The sequence below is a fragment of the Myxocyprinus asiaticus genome, chromosome 20, assembly GCF_019703515.2.
Source record: "Myxocyprinus asiaticus isolate MX2 ecotype Aquarium Trade chromosome 20, UBuf_Myxa_2, whole genome shotgun sequence".
NCBI classification, from domain to species: Eukaryota; Metazoa; Chordata; class Actinopteri; order Cypriniformes; family Catostomidae; genus Myxocyprinus; species Myxocyprinus asiaticus.
The window spans coordinates 6,597,859-6,616,785 of NC_059363.1; the positions used below are offsets into that span (position 1 = coordinate 6,597,859).

General features: G+C 37.6%; 1 protein-coding gene and 1 non-coding gene across 3 annotated transcripts in view; one reads left to right on the forward strand and one right to left on the reverse strand.

Moving 5' to 3' along the window:
* Positions 1-18,927, forward strand: part of kif26ba (kinesin family member 26Ba) — a 148,768-nt gene that overhangs the window by 90,108 nt on the left and 39,733 nt on the right. For both annotated transcript variants that reach the window (XM_051647032.1, XM_051647033.1), the window contains exon 5: positions 18,430-18,613. In XM_051647032.1, the coding sequence (XP_051502992.1) occupies positions 18,430-18,613 (184 nt within the window). The remainder of the gene's footprint in view (positions 1-18,429; positions 18,614-18,927) is intronic.
* trnal-uaa (transfer RNA leucine (anticodon UAA)) lies at positions 12,368-12,450 on the reverse strand. Its single transcript has one exon. It is a non-coding gene; the product is annotated as a tRNA-Leu (tRNA).

Here is an 18,927-nt window from a genome sequence, read left to right on the forward strand (position 1 = left end):
AATATGCATGTTAACATGATTTTAGTGTGAGAAAATTGCTTTCTGACCTTTTCTGTGTTGTTAAATCCAATCTTACAACTTGCCATGACGATGTAACGCTTTAAACCCTGTACTCCCAAAAAATGACAATGTAAACAATTTATGCACGTTTTAATCAAAGAATTAATGTAAGTGGTTTTATAAACGTATACAATAAGCATGGGTCTGGGTAGCTCAGTGAGTACTGACGCTGACTACCACCCCTGGAGTCACAAGTTCGAATCCAGGGTGTGCTGAGTGACTCCAGCCAGGTCTTCTAAGCAACCAAATTGGCCCGGTTGCTAGGGAAGGTAGAGTCACATGGGGTAACCTCCTTGTGGTCATGATTAGTGGTTCTCACTCTCAATGGGGTGTGTGGTAAGTTGTGCGTGGATCATGGAGAGTAGCATGCACAATGAGCCATGTGATAAGATGTGTGGATTGATGGTCTCAGAAGCAGAGGCAACTGAGTCTTGTCCTCTGCCACCCAGATTGAGGTGAGTAACCACACCACCACAAGGACCTACTAAGTAGTGGGAAATGGGCATTCCAAATTGGGAGAAAAGGGGATAAAACATTTTTTTTAAACATATACAATAAGCTTCACATTTCTGCCTTTAAACCCTCCAAAAATGTACCCCATTAATTTACATTGTAAGTGCCTCACTGTAACCTCAATGTTTGCTTTTTTTTTTTTTTTTTTTGAAGAAAAAGAGGGATGAGTTGAAATTCATTTTTGTGGTATTAGCATTGTGCCACAAATTCTGTCGATTGAGCTTAACTTGTATTGATCCCGGGATATTCCTTTAACACATGGGTCTGTGGTATCAAGATGCAATTTTATGATAGGGTGGATAGTCCGAATACCGTTGTACAATCTCACTAGAATGGACTGCCCTATCACCACCGAAGTACGTACTTCTAGTGCACAGTACAAGTTTTCAAACAGAGACACAACTTCTGTCTTTTTTGAGTCAGATTTTTCACTGAATCCAGTGAAAACATGACCCAATTCAAATTATTTTGGCTAATGAAACTCATTAGCACAATTGAGCTGATATATATAGCAGATCTGTATATTCTGTCCCTGAACCTCTCACAGCTTACCTCTCTTCCTTTCTTACTCTCGTTATAGAAGCAAATCTCCTTTAATCTGCACCATATGGATGGAATGCTGACTAATTAGAAGCAATATGTAACAGACATTTGTGTTGTGAATTCTTTTAAAGCCCTGGGGTGTGTGGTATTCAAGTAGCGTTGTGCATACAGGTTTGAAAGTGGGAACGCAATGTGGCCTGCCCCTTTTATGCTCTGCGTTTAGGGTTGAATCTCAATGCGGCGGCTCAGCAACTGTGGATTGGAGCAGAACATATAAAAAGTGACAGGGAAATTAGAAAACAGCCCCTGTGACACAAAGCACTGCCAGAACACAGCTGCAGGGTGATATGGGCTGCAGGCTTTTCGTTGCATGATTGAAGCATCGTCACCCAGAATGTCCAAGGAAATTCTGAGAGATGGAGTTTTTGTTTTGGACAATGAAGGTTATTTTAAGGACAGTTGTGAAGTTCAGTGCTGAATTTAGAGTTTTGCCCTGACCAGAGCCTGACTACACTAAGAAATTACACTCTTTTTGCCTGTAGGGTAGGTCTGACTCTAGTGTATTACTCATTACTCATGTCTTGGCCAAACATGTCCTATGTCCAGAACATAGCATGATAAAATCTTTGTCAAAGGAACTTCACTAACCAAAAAGTACCATGGTTTTATTATGGACATGGTACCATTGTAATACTATAGTTTTTTGGACATGTAATACCAAGGCCATGGTGCGAATTACAGGGGGTCTAGGGGAGTCTAGGGGGGTCTCAGTTCCCCCGAATGAAACAGGATACCCCCTGGATAGCTAATTTGCTTATTCTTGGGGCAATTATAATCATACAATTAATTAAATACAACATTTAACTCTTTTAATTTTTTTTTAACGCTGTGGTAATGCATATATATTCAGATTTACATAAAAATATGATGAACAAGATTACAGGGGACTTTTTTTCCTGTCATTGTTCAAATTTTATTTATTTATTTATTTATTATTTTTTTATGCACAACGGCATAAAATGTTACAATAAAATACAAAATTATAATAAAATAAAATACAAAAATCAATTACCCCTAGCATTGTTTTTTTTTTCTTTATACACAAGTTGCCATAAAGGGAAATATCTGAACATTTTTATATTTTAATATAGGTCTATGTATTAGAATTTATAATGATTTTAACATATTTATCATAATATGTGTTTATAAATATATTTTGTTTCCTGCATTTCCAAAATCAGTTAATAAGGGCCCACCAGTCCCCTCGCCACATTTTATAGGGAGACTGACTTTTTTTTGTCATTCACAGTGCGTCATGGGAGTGGGCGGTTGCTACTGAGTTCTTATGTTGCAATTCTCTGATTTGCGGATCTTTGCTCTTCAGCACCATGGGTAGTGTAGTTCTTAACCTGGAATTCTGCTATTACACTTTTTTTTTTTTTTTTTTTTTTTTTTTTATGAAGTTGAAATAATGCAGACCAATGGCTTCAGTAGAAGCATATACCATATATATCATCGATTAACAACCTCAGAGCTCACGGCAGGTCTGTCTTTAAAGGTTTTTAATTAATCGTTAATAATAAGTTCCCCTATGGAAAAAAATTAATGTGATTTTTATTTCCAGAACCAGCCTATTGCACTCTATTGTCTTTCTATAGCCCTATTATTAGAGTAAACTTATAGATACTTTAGATATGTGATTTTTGGATCCTTTTCAGAAAATTACCATAAATATGGAAAAATAGACACCTACTGCATGTAAGTTCAGTTTAAACTCACATCATCCACATGAGCACCACAGCTCAATGGCCACTGACCAAAAGGCCACAGCTATAATAATTACCAGCAGATCAAATGTTTGCTTGAAAAGGTTTTCTTGATAAAATAGTAAAATCAGACCTAATTTTTGGTCTGCTATGAACCTGAGGGCCTCCAGAACTTGTGTGCCAACCTCTTCCTCATTTGCTTGTCTTCCTGTATCATCTTCAGCATGGTTAAATGTCTTCCCTTGATATATGTACCTGATCGTCTCAGCCTTATATGCATCTCTGTAGCAGATCACCACGATGGTGCACAGCAGATATTTCCCATGTGGCATTGCATGTATACTCTGCCTGCATTGTACAGCCCTCTAAGAGAACATTGGACCTGTATGCTGATGTAATTTAGTTTGCTTCTATCGCTGTCTGATTTTCTGGCACAGCATGGAAATAGTGAGTGCAGAGGTGCCAGAGCACTGGGTCCAACTTTAATGTTGCCCATGGTGTTGAAAATAGATCCTTGGAGGAGTGTGAAGTATGTTACAGATGGAGAGAGCGAGAGAGAGCGAGAGAGAGAGAGAGAGAGAGAGAGAGAGAGAGAGAGAGAGAGAGAGAGAGAGACAGAGAGAGCAAGATTGGTGCGGGGATTGAAAAGTAGACATAATCAGCAGAAAGTCTGTATAGGATGTTGTTCCTGTCTGTGTCTTCTGGGTCTGTATGTTCTATAGGCTATTCTCACTTCTTTTGCATTCTCATCTTGAGCTTGAACATCTTCTCCTGGACAGTGTAATCAGCTAGAAGACGACAAACCAAGACATGAAGGGAAGAAACTAAAAAAGAAATAGTCAAAGTGAGAGAGAGAGAGAGGGGGGGGAGAATGACAATGAAAGAGAGAGAGATCAGAGTGGAGAGACAAAGCGTAGGCAGTTGTGAGTGCTCAGGTGTGGGGATTAAGATATCCGCTCACGGCTGAGGAAACGCTTCTATCTGGTGCGGATGCACTAGAAGAGGGGTGCTCAACATTGTCTACCATCCACAAATAGCGCAACACGGAGAACTAATGGATTCTTGATAAGCTGTCAAACTCCAGGTTGAATCTCTGTTTGGTTGAGAACGCATTGGAGAGGAACACTCATTTAAGAGTGGAAAGGAAGACCTCAGGCCCCCTTAATGATGGACAGGTGAGAAATACATTTTTCACTATTACTATTGCACTTACTTGGTTCTAGGGATTTTTCAAAACCCTTAACCCTACATACTAAACTTTGGTGCGTAACTTCTCTTCATTGTTTATGCTACACGCATGAATGTTACCTCAAACTGTGTGAGGAGAAGTTTGCTATAAAGCGCAACAGTCCCCTCCCCCTTTTTCAGCCTTCTTGATTCCAGAAGTATTTTTCCCATTCTTTTTTTCCATAGAGATTCCATAAAAGTCTTTGTATAGATGTTTTAAGCCACGAACCAAACCAATCAGCTTCGAGGTCACTACTGGGCTCTTTGGCTGCAACTCTCTGATTGGTGGATCTTTCTCTTCATGATTCAAGGGTATTGTAGTTCTTCAGTAGAAATTCCTCTATTAAACACAGTTGTTTTTCATAATGAAGTTGAAATAATGCAGACTGATGGCTTCAACAGAAGCCTTTATGATTGATTAACAACCTCAAAGCTCACAGTAGCTTACTTCTTTAAAGGTTAATAACATATAATTAAAAATCACTTCCACTATGGAAAATATTTTACTTCTGGAACCAAACTGTTGCACTCGATTACATTTCCAAGTGATCAGACATGATTTTTGTATGTTGGATGATAAAACAGTTTCCACTGGAGCCATACAAGGGACTAGAATTGTTTTTTAATGAAGTAACCACCCTAGCAACCGCATAGCAACACCCTACCTACCACTTAGAACACCCTAGGATCATAGTGGCGAGTTTTGGACTGGCAAGCACCGCTCTTCTTGTTTTGTGTTTATATATTGTTTTAGAAGTGTATTTGATGGTAATGATGGCTTAAAGAGTTTAAATATTAGGCATTTTATGGAAATGATTGGGGCGAGAGTTGCTGTCTGTATTTTCCAAGTCAGAGTGTTCCTCTAAGATGCTAATTAAGGAAATCTCATTAACGCCTCGGCAAAATAACACATCCACATCTCAGCTAAGTTCGGTTCAAGCCAATTCAAGCAAAGTGTCCTTCTAATTTTCCCTCTTGACGTGTTTTGGCTTTTAACATGAATTGTTTCCATCTTTTCTCATCAGGTCTCTCTAGCAAGCAAGTAGGACAAGAGGGCTGAAATTAGAAGCACATGGTAAAGACAAAGAGTTTGGGTGACAAGACTTTGGTTCCCAGCTCTTTAGTACTTGGGAAAACAAGGTTTTGGTCAGCATGTATGTGCATTAGAAGTGTGTGTGAGAGAGAAAACTGTTTTTCTAACATTAATGAGTGTCACAATAATTACCTCACTTTGCACTTCACACAACATCTTGGAGCCGAGCCATACACCTTGTCACAGCCCTATGGGGATAACACAAAACGCTTTCCACATTCACACATTAATTACCTCTGAAAATGTATCCAGGTGGCGATTTTATCATTTTTAAGGAAAGCATCTCAGTCGGTTGGCCTCCAAAACACTCAAGCTGATGCCTTCTTAGGTTGAACTATAACTATATCGCCAGATGTGATCCTAAACAAACACAGAGTACTATTATAACTTCCAGCTATATTTCCTTCAACTCATGTCTGCCAGGGTGTTTATTTTTACCTCACTTTGTTTCTCACAGTAATCACTTTGCTCCTCTCCTTTTGTCAGAAATTTTATCGGTTTGCAAGAGAAGCTAAATATTTTCTTTGCGTTATCAAATAGCAGGTTTCAGCCGCAATGGTTGAGTTCCTCTACAATAGCCATAGGGGTGTATTTCTATATAATGTGAAGTGATTTCAGTGCCAGGAGACCTTGGCTACCTTAAATGACTGTACAGCAAGCAATTTTTTCTCTCCAGCCTGTTTGACCTTGAATAGATTTGCACAAGTTGGCAGAGGTGGAGAACTTCTGCCTCAGTATGAATGATGGTGCCTCAAGGTAATAGCAAAGTGGCTGTAGCAAAGTCAAAAAACTGACACTTTCTTTCTGCTTATATGAGAAACTAAAGGCCAAAGTATACTTCGGTTCTCCGCATTGGTGTTTGCTCTGCACACAGTGTGCGTGAAGGAAATTTCGGCATTAGCACAGACAGCACAGTAAATCCTGATTTTCTTGAGAAGCAGGCATTCCTCGCCTGTGCGCTTCTGTAATAAAAATGTACTAAAGGAGTAAAGAAAAGCAGTCGTAGTGCGCATGAGTCGAACGTGTTCGTGTTCGTTCGCAGTCAGAAGAGTATACTTTGAAAGGCAAAGCGGTCAACCGGGTGTGATCTGCTCTGGAATGCACACAAACTAACCTCTTACCTTTCTTGTTCTGTACAGTTCATTAAAGCATCACTCCCAGATACACCACTAAGACCTTTAAAGGCGTGCACACAAACAGAAGAGAAAAGCCTAATTATCTCCCTTGCTGATCCACGCTGGTTAGTGCTGGTAGACATGCACAGCCAAATCTTATCTGTTGAAGTTGTAATCTTTAGAGGAAACATAACAATAGCTCAATCTTAATTGTTTGTTGTTAACTTGAAAGCAGGGTGGGATTAGAACCCACAAGGCTATGTGGCCATTAGACCTCCAACACCTTAACCACTCAGCCTTCCTGATTGGTTACACGTGGCTGATTTTGAGTGATTTTTATATACAACATTAAGGATTCTGTACAAAATCTAGTCCTTTGAGCAAACAGATATCTTTGATATTTTGTTTAACATGATTTACACATATGATTTAGGACATATTCCTACATCAACATCCTTTGTTGTTCCTGAAACAACATTTCTATCAACTGATCAATGGCCTTAGATTTTAGGGGTAGGGTTGGTGTTAAAGCTATAATTAGTTGTTAGGTGAATTGTATTAGTAACAGCAAAGGATGTTGAACCAAGACCATATACTACTTGTCTATATAACATTGTGCAAACCCTTTCTTCCAAGGACCAAAGCAAAGGAGTGGACATGTAGTATGATATAGTGTTTCTGTGACATACAGTATATATTCAGAGTCATTTTTTCATGATTTTTCATTTTATTTCCATGTCTTATTTAAAGATCAATACTATATTCATCCCTGAGAAAAATGCTGGTTTAGTATCTGAGCACTCTTGGTGATTTTGTATTTTTTCAACTGCAGTTTCAGCCTCCGGCATTCAGATCCAAATCCAATGATGGTCTAAATTAGGCTTTGATAAGCCTCTGCACAGATATGTTTAGACAGGTGAAAAAGCAGGACTGATCAATAATCCTCTAAGAGCCAGCTGAAACAGTCTCTAACAGACTATGAGACCACCATTTGAATCAATCGACCCTCACGGCTCCCGCCCTCATCAGAGTCAAAACAATTCTTGATGTCTCTTCAGGTGCTAAAAACAAAAGGATTTAGCCTGCTGTAACAGCCACTGAAGTCTACAGGTTTTTTCTGAAAATGGATCATCAATTTACTTTGGTTGCCACTGTATATACTGTATGTTTAATGGATACATCAATAAATTGGACTCCATTTGGAAGTATTATTTAATAGAAATAATTTTGTGATTTAAATGTTTCATAGACAACCAAAACAAGATAAAGGCTCAAAGAACAGCTGTTGTCAGACATCGTTTTGGTGCAAACCTCCATTCTTCTACCTGAAGTAGGGTTCAAACCCACAAGGACAAGTGTCCATTAGAGCTCAAGTCCAACCCCTTAACCACTCTGCCAACCTGATGACTGGACAAGCCAATTGTTGTTCAGATCAAGGTTATTATTATTATTTACGATTACTAAGACAACTAGCCGTTAACTAAAATAAAAATAAAAATGGAAGTTTTTTAAAAAAAACTTAAACTAAACTGAAACTATAAATGTGCACTACAAAACGAACGAAAACCAAATAGATCATTATGGAGAAAATGACTTTAGTTTTTGTTTTTCAATTGTTGGATGATCAGATTTAAATAATCTCTCAAGACTTATTTAAGAGTGTTTTCCTAAAAAAAGAGTGTTTCTGACTGACATATGAAAACAACCAATCACAGTTCACCTGCACGTTACGTTAGAGGCACTTTTATCTGGGGGAGGTACTCTGAACACCAAAATAAACTAGCAAGCGAGAGAGCACTTGCCATCTCGGAAATATCGCAAAGACAGCACAAAATAAATTGGAGCCTCAAACAAAACTTCTAAATATGTTTAATTCCATTAGGGATGGGTAATACTACTTATTTTCTTTTCGATCCGATACCAAGTAATTTTAGGCCAGTATCGCTGATATCGATACCAATACCGATACCAATATCGATACCTCTAATAAATATAATGTTTACGAACTCTTTGGATAAAATTAGTAACTTAAATTATTACTTAATTTTTTATATATATTTATAGGCCTAAGCAGAAAATTATTAGGCTGCTTTGTTTACCTTTTAAAAATTAGTTAGTATAAGTGACATATAAAACCACAAAATTAACCATAGATATTAGTATATGGCTGCTATTACTAAAACCAAGTTACAATATGGATACTACAGTAATGCTGTAGCAAAACCATGGTTAATTGTATCAAAACCTTGGTTACTGCCAAAAAAAAAACAAAAAAAACATGGTTACTACAGTCATGGTAAATACAATATTACTACAGTAAATCCATGGGTAGTTTTCATGAGGGTATCATTTATTAACGAGGATTAAAGATCATTATCAATGTTTTAACAACTCTGAATTTAAGAGAGCCTGTAAAAATGGTCCCACAAGCCCATTATAATACATGTCACATCTAGGTTTTTCATTACTTTGTGTGAATAACTCCAGATGCTGTTTTTCTGTCATTAGCTCAGGAAAGCACTGCTCCCTCTTTTAACGAGTGCTATGACTGAAAGGGTGAGCGCTGTCTGTAACTGCTTGTGTATTTTAGCATTTCTGCGCGTCAAGATGAGCGGAAGAGAAAATAGTTCTGGTGCCATACAACAATTCGCTAATATAATTCTTTTTTCCACCTCAAAGCTTATGAGATGCATTAATATTCATGTTATCTAAATAATAAGATCACTAGTTTAAAAAAAAAAATTCAGAATCGATATTTTTATGTGAGGATCGATATTCTTGATACCACATCATTATCGGAAGTATCGATACTTTAGTATCGATCCGCCCATCCCTAAACTCCATGAACTTCGGAACTTTGGCAAATAAGTGTCTAGTTGTTCTCTGGTGCGGGCTACCTGATACAAAACCCGTGTGATTCCAGTCCATGCTGATACAGTAAATGCTAAGGAGTGTAGTTACGGATTAATGTATCGACGAAGGAACATTTATAGCACATTTTATTCATGTCAGCAAATGCTACAGTATGCTGTGTTGTTTGAATTTGACAAATAACATTTTAAACTGTGATGGTATTATTTTTTATTACTTCTGATCAAGTGTCATCACATGCAGACTAACTTTACAGTAAAGTTGGACTTGTTGCCTCGTGAACAAACAAAAAACTATATTTAACATTTTACAATAAGGTTCCTTTTGTTAACATTGGTTAATGCATTAGGTATCATGAACTAACAATGAACTACATATTTTTGTATCATTTATTAATCTTGGTTAATGGTAATTTATAAATCTACATTTGTTCATTCTAGTTCATTTTAGTTCATAATGCATTAATGTTTTCACATTTTCAGACCCACTTTATATTAGGTGGCTTTAACTACTATGTACTTAACCATTGATACAATGTACTTATTATTTACATACATGTTGTTGCATTGTAATTACATTTAAAGTACCTGCATTTAATTACATGTGTAGTTACAGTGTTAACTTTACCACTAACACAACCCTTACCCCAAAACCTAACTCTAACCCCTAACCCTACCCTTACTCCTACCCACACCTCAACCTCAGTAGCATCAAATGTAGGATTTTTGCAGAACAACATGTAGTTACACAGTAAATACATAGTCTTGTATGTATTTAATGTTAGTACATAGTAGTTAAGGCCACCTAATATAAAGTGTGACCACATTTTTAATGTTAAAAATGTACTTGTGTATGTTGGAAATAACATTAACTATACGCTGTAAGTGTTGTTCACTGTTAGTTTATAAAAACTAATGTAGTTAAAAAAAATTTTTACATATGCAACCTTATAACAAAGTTTTACAGCTATGTTGTGGTGTTGTAACATATGAAAACTAAAACTATACTAAGTCTAAATAAAAACTAGGGACATTTTCAAAAAATAAAAATGAAATAAAAACTATTTACGTGCCAGTAAAACTAAATAAAACTAAACTAAAATTGAAAGCCAAAACACAAAACAAAATCTCATCTACATTATAAAAGCCCTGTTACAGTTGGGGTTAACTTTGGATTGGGGTTAAATTGGGGTTATATCTGTCCATTGGATCTTAATTCCAACCCCTTAACCACTCAGCCATCGTGGCTGGCTAGACTATTGTAATGACTTTACATCTTGAGCAAATTGGCTTGCTTTCTTAAAGTCCTGTTTTCTTTGCAGTTGAAGTTTGTAGAAGAACCATTGGATCTTTTTTCTAGTGCCTTAACCACTCGGGCATCCTGGTCAACTTGGGTGTTTTGTTAAGATCCAGGTGTTCAATAGATTATTGTAATGACATTACAGCTTGAGCAAATTGTCTTGCTTTCTAAAAGTCAACTTTATTTGCAGTTAATGTATGTTGAAGAATAGAAATCACAGTTACCAGAAGTGGGGTTCAAACTGAAGAGGCCATGTGTTCATTCCATTTCTTACCCATTAACCACTCAGCCATCCTAGTCAGTTTGACTGTGTCATTAGGATTCAGATGTTCAGTAGACTATTGTTATGACATTACAGCTTGAGCAAATTTGCTTGCTTCTAAAAGTTTAATTTCTTTGCAGTTAGGGTATGTAGAAGGCTAGAAATCATAGTTACCAGAAGTGGGGTTGAAATCTACAAGGACATGTGCCCATTGGATCTTAAGTACAACACCTTAACTACTAGGCCATCCTGTTCATCTTGTCTGTTTTTTTGAGATTCAGGTGTTCAGTAGACTATTGTAATGACATTACAGCTTGAGCAAATTGGCTTGCTTTCTTAAAGACCTAATTTATTTGCAGTTGGGGTATGTAGAAACAGACAAATCATAGTTACCAGGAGTGGGTTTTGAACCCACAGTTGCATGTGTCCATTGGATCTTAAGTCCAACACATTAACCAGTCGGCCTTCTTGAAAATTTCATTGAGATTCAGGTGTTCAGTAGACTATTGTAATGATATTACAGCATGAGAAAATTTGTTTGCTTCTAAAAGTATAGAATAGGAGTCACAGTTACCATGAGTGGGGTTTGTACCATAAGGACATGTGTCCATTGGACCTTAACCACTCAGCTATTCTGGTCTGGTTTGACAGCTTGTCTGTTGAGAGTTAGGTCTTCAGTAAACTGTTATCATGTTACAGTCTCAGAAAATTAGCTTGACTTCTTTAATTTCTAATGCTTTGGTACAGTTTTTCTTTGTAGTTGAGAGACAGGAAGAATAGAAATCCCAGTTACATAGTTCCAAACTATGACAGCATGTGTTGATTGGATCTTCAATCCAATGCCTTAACCACTTAGCCATCCTGGTCAGCTTAAATGGATCACTGAGATTCAGGTGTTCAGTATACTATTGTAATGACATTACAGCTTCAGCAAATCTGCTTTTTTTCTAAAAGCCATGTTTTATTTGTAGTTAAGGTGTGTAGAAGAATATAGTTTTTTGTTACCAGGAGTGAGGATCAAACCCACAATGACATGCACCTATTGGATCTTAAGTCCAATACCTTCAACTGCTCAGCCATCCTGCTTGTTGTGCTAAGATTCAGATGTTCAGTAGACTATTGTAATGATATTATGTGCAAATCAGCTTGCTTTCTTAAAGACCTTTTTTATTTGCAGGTTGGGTATGTAGAAACAGACAAATCACACTTACCAGGAGTGGGTTTTGATCACACAATTGCATGTGTTCATGCAATTGTGCAACACCTTAACCACTCATCCATCCTGATCAACTTGAAAATTTGGTTGTTCAGTAGACTATTGTAATGACATTACATTTTGAGCAAATTGGTTTGCTTTGAAAAAAATCATGTTTGCTTTGCAATTAATGTATGTAGAAGAACATAGTTTATTGTTACCAGGAATGGGGTTCAAACCCACAAGGACATGTGTTCATTTGATTTCTAGACCCAACACATTAACCACTCAGCTTGACTGGGTCATTATGATTCAGATGTTCAATAGACTATTGTAATGACATAACAGCTTGTGTAAATTTGCTTGCTTTCTAGAAAATTACTTTCTTTGCAGTTAAGTTAGTAGTAGAAAAGAAAACACAGTTACCAGGAGTGGGGTTCGAACCCACGAGGACATGTGTCCATTGGAGCTTAAATCCAACGCCTTAACCACTCGGCCATCCTGGTCAGCTGGTTTGACTTGCCAAGATTCAGATGTTCACTAGACTACTGTCATGACATTACAGCTCATGCAAATTGGCTTGTTTTCTAGAAGATTACTTTCTTTACAGTTAAATTAGTAGTAGAAAAGAAATCACAGTTACCAGAAGTTGGTTTTGGACTCAAGATTGGACTCAAGATGGTGCCGAGTATGGCTGCTGCGATGCGAATTCCAAAACAACATTGTAGTTTTTTGTTTGTTTTGTTTACAATTCTTATGTTTTTTGTCTTGGATGTTGTCTGCCTTGTGTCTATGACAGACAAACACTTTTGGACATTGGTTCTACAATTACACACAGTAAACCAGGCTTCAAATTCCTCAATTCCGACCTACTGTTTTCAAACACACCAGCGGAGCCCTTTGTCTGGGCTGCCCGGCCGCGAAAACGCAGAAGGAAAAGGGGAAACAGAGCTGGCGTTCTCATCAGAGTAAGACGTCGTGCAAATCGACCCCTGCTATCCAGTATTCTACTGGCAAATGTTCAGTCTCTGGACAACAAGCTCTGCGAGAGCTCTTTCCAATGAGAGAAGAGGGACTGCTGCATTATCTGCCTTAAAGAAACTTGGATGTCTGCGGAGATTCCAGACTCAGCCATCAAACCCGCGGGGTTCTCCATGCACCGAGCGGACAGAGCGAAAGACCTCTCAGGTAAAAGCAGAGGTGGTGGTGTATGTTTTATGATCAACAAATCCTGGTGTGATCAGAGGAATGTACAGGTGCATCTCAATAAATTAGAATGTCGTGGAAAAGTTCATTTATTTCAGTAATTCAACTCAAATTGTGAAACTCGTGTATTAAATAAATTCAGTGCACACAGACTGAAGTAGTTTAAGTCTTTGGTTCTTTTAATTGTGATGATTTTGGCTCACATTTAACAAAAACCCACCAATTCACTATCTCAAAAAATTAGAATATGGTGACATGCCAAATCAGCTAATCAACTCAAAACACCTCCAAAGGTTTCCTGAGCCTTCAAAATGGTCTCTCAGTTTGGTTCACTAGGCTACACAATCATGGGGAAGACTGCTGATTTGACAGTTGTCCAGAAGACAATCATTGACACCCTTCACAAGGAGGGTAAGCCACAAACATTCATTGCCAAAGAAGCTGGCTGTTCACAGAGTGCTGTATCCAAGCATGTTAACAGAAAGTTGAGTGGAAGGAAAAAGTGTGGAAGAAAAAGATGCACAACCAACCGAGAGAACCGCAGCCTTGTGATTGTCCAGCAAAATCGATTCAAGAATTTGGGTGAACTTCACAAGGAATGGACTGAGGCTGGGGTCAAGGCATCAAGAGCCACCACACACAGACATGTCAAGGAATTTGGCTACAGTTGTCGTATTCCTCTTGTTAAGCCACTCCTGAACCACAGACAACATCAGAGGCGTCTTACCTGGGCTAAGGAGAAGAAGAACTGGACTGTTGCCCAGTGTTCCAAAGTCCTCTTTTCAGATGAGAGCAAGTTTTGTATTTCATTTGGAAACCAAGGTCCTAGAGTCTGGAGGAAGGGTGGAGAAGCTCATAGCCCAAGTTGCTTGAAGTCCAGTGTTAAGTTTCCACAGTCTGTGATGATTTGAGGTGCAATGTCATTTGCTGGTGTTGGTCCATTGTGTTTTTTGAAAACCAAAGTCACTGCACCCGTTTACCAAGGAATTTTGGAGCACTTCATGCTTCCTTCTGCTGACCAGCTTTTTAAAGATGCTGATTTCATTTTCCAGCAGGATTTGGCACCTGCCCACACTGCCAAAAGCACCAAAAGTTGGTTAAATGACCATGGTGTTGGTGTGCTTGACTGGCCAGCAAACTCACCAGACCTGAACCCCATAGAGAATCTATGGGGTATTGTCAAGAGGAAAATGAGAAACAAGAGACCAAAAAATGCAGATGAGCTGAAGGCCACTGTCAAAGAAACCTGGGCTTCCATACCACCTCAGCAGTGCCACAAACTGATCACCTCCATGCCACGCCGAATTGAGGCAGTAATTAAAGCAAAAGGAGCCCCTACCCAGTATTGAGTACATATACAGTAAATGAACATACTTTCCAGAAGGCCAACAATTCACTAAAAATGTTTTTTTTATTGGTCTTATGATGTATTCTAATTTTTTGAGATAGTGAATTGGTGGGTTTTTGTTAAATGTGAGCCAAAATCATCACAATTAAAAGAACCAAAGACTTAAACTACTTCAGTCTGTGTGCATTGAATTTATTTAATACACGAGTTTCACAATTTGAGTTGAATTACTGAAATAAATGAACTTTTCCACGACATTCTAATTTATTGAGATGCACCTGTACATTCTATCAAGTCTTTCTGCTCTCCTGATCTGGAATTTCTCATGCTTCTGTGTCGACACCGAGGGAATTCACAGCGGTCATTATCACAGCTGTGTACATCCCCCCACAAGCCGACACAGACCGGGCACTCAAGGAACTGTACGGGATTATAAGCAAGCAGGAAACCGCGCACCCTGAGGCCACGTTCATTGTGACCAGGGACTTTAACAAAGCCAATTTTAAATCAATTGCACCAAAATACCACCAACACATCAGTTTTAACACACAAGAGGACCGGGTTTTGGACCACTGCTACTCTCCCTTCCGGGATCGCTACAAATCCCTCCCCCTGCTACTCTTCCATTCTGCTTCTGCCTGCTTACAGGCAGAAACTGAAACAGGAAGCACCCACCCTCAGAACAATCCATTGTGGGTCAGACCAATCAGACTCCAAGAATTTCACACAATTGCATGTGTCCACTGGGTTTTAAGTCCAACACCTTAACCAATCATCCATCTTGGTCAATTGAAAATTCTGTTGTTCAGTAGACTATTGTAATGACATCACATTTTGAGCAAATTGGTTTGAAAAAGTCCTGTTTTCTTTGCAGTTAATGCATGTAGAAGAACAGAAAGCACAATTACCAAGAGTGGGGTTCAAACTCACAATGCATTTGCTTTCTATGACCAACACATTAACTACTCAGCCATCCTGACTGAGCTGTTAGGATTTCAATGTTCAGTAGACTATTGTAATGACATTACAGCTTGAGCAAATTTGCTTGCTTTCTAGAAGATTACTTTCTTTGCAGTTAAGTTAGTAGTAGAAAATAAACTGCAGTTACCAGGAGTGGGGTTTGAACCCACAAAGACATGTGTCTATTGGAGCTTAAGCCCAATGCCTTAACCACACAACCATCCTGGTCAGATTAACTACATTATTTAAGATTCAGATGTTCAGTAGACTATTGTAAAGTAATTGCAATTAAGGGGTTCAGCAGTCTATTGTAATGACATTACATTTTGAGCAAATTGACTTGCTTTCTAAAAGTCTATTTTCTTTACAATTAAGGAAAGTAGAATAGAAATCAGTTACCATGAGTGGGGTTTGTACCAATAAGAACCTGCATCCGATCGGACCTTAAGTCCAACAGCTTAACCACACAGCCATACTGTTTATTTCTGCAGTTAGGATATGTAGAAGACTAGAAATCACAGTTACCAGAGGTTGGGCTTGAACACACCAAGACATGTGCCCATAGGACCTTAAATGCAACATCTTAACCACTCGGCCATCCTGGTCAATTTAAATAGATCATTGAGATTCAGGTGTTCATAAGAACATAAGTCCTTTTTTTTATTTTTTTAGAATTAGACATAAGCAAAACAACATTGCATTATATACATCCCATTGAAAAAATAAATTACGAGCAATTAGGTAACTTAAGAATACGATTCCATGTTTTCTCAATAAATGCATTGTTTTTAACAATGTTTTCCTCAAATACATCTGGTTGAACAGTATTATTTAAATAATCATACAATACATTTAAAATAATATTTAGATTATTTTTTTTTTTTTTTTTTAAAAAGCTCACATATCAAGACCTGTCTTTGCTTTTGTTTAACAACATTTCTTCTCATCCATATTGAGTACCTTGCAACTGCTAAAATCTAATTCAGAACACTTATTTTTAGCCCGTCCTGTTAAACCAAATAAAAACAATGTCTCCCATTCCTCTTGCACAACAATTTTTTCAAACAATAAAGCATTGACAATAGTTTTGAATTTCTTTATAAAGCATTCTATCTTTTTACATTAAAAAAAAAAAAATGGAGTAATCATTCATCCTCATTTAAACATACTTTACATTTTGCATCAGTACTTATACCAATTTTGCACAGTCTCATTTCTGTTAAAAACAATTGTGGCATAATAAAGTTTTCTAAAAGAGGACTCTTCCACTTCATTCTTAAATTTTCCCATATTTTCTTAATTTCAAAATTAACATATATTTTTTCCCAATAGGCATTTGATCTTGGCACAACAAATGCATCTTTACAAAAAAAAAAAAAAAAAAAAAAAAAAAAACATAGAAAAACACCTTAAAACAAGTCTATTTAAATGAACTTTTTCTCCATTGATGTTTAAAAACACATATATTTTCTTCTCTGTAATAGGTTTCTGATTTTCCTCTATTATATCTTTCCAATTTTTAGGGATACATTCTTTAAGCTTTTCATATTGATTTTTAATTGTAATTTGACTCTTGGCCTCTTCATCTTCCTCAGTTGTGTCTATTATTGCTTGCAGTGGTAAAAATACTGGTTTTACTTTATATAAAATGTCTTTTGCCCATTGGATTTTAAGCTCAAGGTTTTAACCACTCAGCCATCCTGACTGTTTCATTGAGATTCAGGAGGCAGATGGCTTGAGCAAATTGGCTTACTATCTAAAAGATCTGTTTTCTTTGCATTTAGGAGACTAGAAATCATAGTTACCAGAAGTGGGGTTGAAACCTACAAAGACGTGCCCACTGGATTTTAAGTCCAACAACTTAACCACTCAGCCATCCTGGGCAGTTTTGTAAGCTTGTCTGTTGAGATTTTGGTCTTCATTAAACTATTGTTATCACGTTACAGTCTCAGAAAATTAGCTTGTCTTCTAAAATTTTGATTACTTTAGCTCAGTTTTTCTTTAAAGTTGAGAGACGTGGAGGAATAGAAATCACAGTTACCAGGAGTGGGGTTCAAATCCGTGAGGACATACTGAACCTTATATCCAACGCCTTCACCATAGAGTTTGTGCCCACCATTTTCAGATGAGTTAAACACTGCATCATACTCTAGCTTCAAAAGACACTTCATTTGTTTCATTCAGGGAAAACAGACAGACTTGAATGCATTAGAAGTATTTACACACTGCATGTAAATGCATAGTGCTCTAACTTTACATGAGGGGTACATTATTGTAGTGCAGTGTGAGGACATTCAAGGAAAGTTCTCTCTTTCTCTCTCATTAAGTAAATGTCTTATTCACTATGCACTCCATGTGCAATTGGTTTGAATCGATATTTTTTGAGGAAGTGCGATTACTAACATGGACATGCCATCCATGGTTGCTGGACTACTGTGTGTACTGTTATTTCCTTCTTCCTAATATATTAACAATTTCTTCATGTGCAAATAAATAAAAAAAATGTGATGACTAAACAGAAATCTGAAGAAACTGCTATCAACCATTTAAAATACAATATTCTTTTTTTGTTTTGTGTGAAATTGAGTAAATATAGTGCTAAATAAGAGTTTATTTATTTATTTTTAGCAATTTTATGTTTGTTATTTACTGTATTAAATTGTGTGATATATTAGCATTTTATCAGTCTATCGGCAACCCTGCTCTCTGGATATCGGCATCAGCCATTAAAAAACCCATATCGGTCGACCACTATTCATGACTTCAATGAGCAGTTAACACTTCATTCACAGACCTTCTGAAACTGAGCTTTCCGTGCTGTATTTTACATTTGAAATACAAAACACTTTCATGGAGCAAACAAAAACTTGGAATCAAAGCAAACAGCCTAGAGACTGCAGTGTTTATCCATGCATACACATCTGGTGTAGTTTTATCCCATACCTAAATGCTTCTGTTTGTTTTTCCTCAGGGCTGCCCAGAAATTAAATCTGTCTTCCAAGAAGAAGAAGCAGCGCCCAGTGCCCCCGGTGGCATGTTATCCACCCCTCTTCCCCACCAATTTCAGCGGCATCTTGCAGGTGTCTCCGCCCCCTGCTCCACCCTGCCTCTTACGGGCAGTCAACAAAGTCAAAGACACCCCCGGCATGGGAAAGGTAGGATCTGTTATAGTGCTTCATTCTCTATTAAAAAGGTCTACTTTAAGCTGCTTTTAGCACCCAAATATGTACAAAGAGCATATCAGAGGGGGCAAACATAATACAGGCTACTTGTCCATTTCTTAGTCCATATGTTCTTGTTGTCCTCTACTAGGAGTTAGCAGCGATGGTCATGGAACAAATGGTATCACTGGTACAGGTATAATTCCACAGATTCAAGGGTACAGAAACATGTATGTCAACTGCATATCATTAATTACCTTTGATATTGTTTTTGGCTTGATTTGGACATCCTCACATCATCTAGAAGA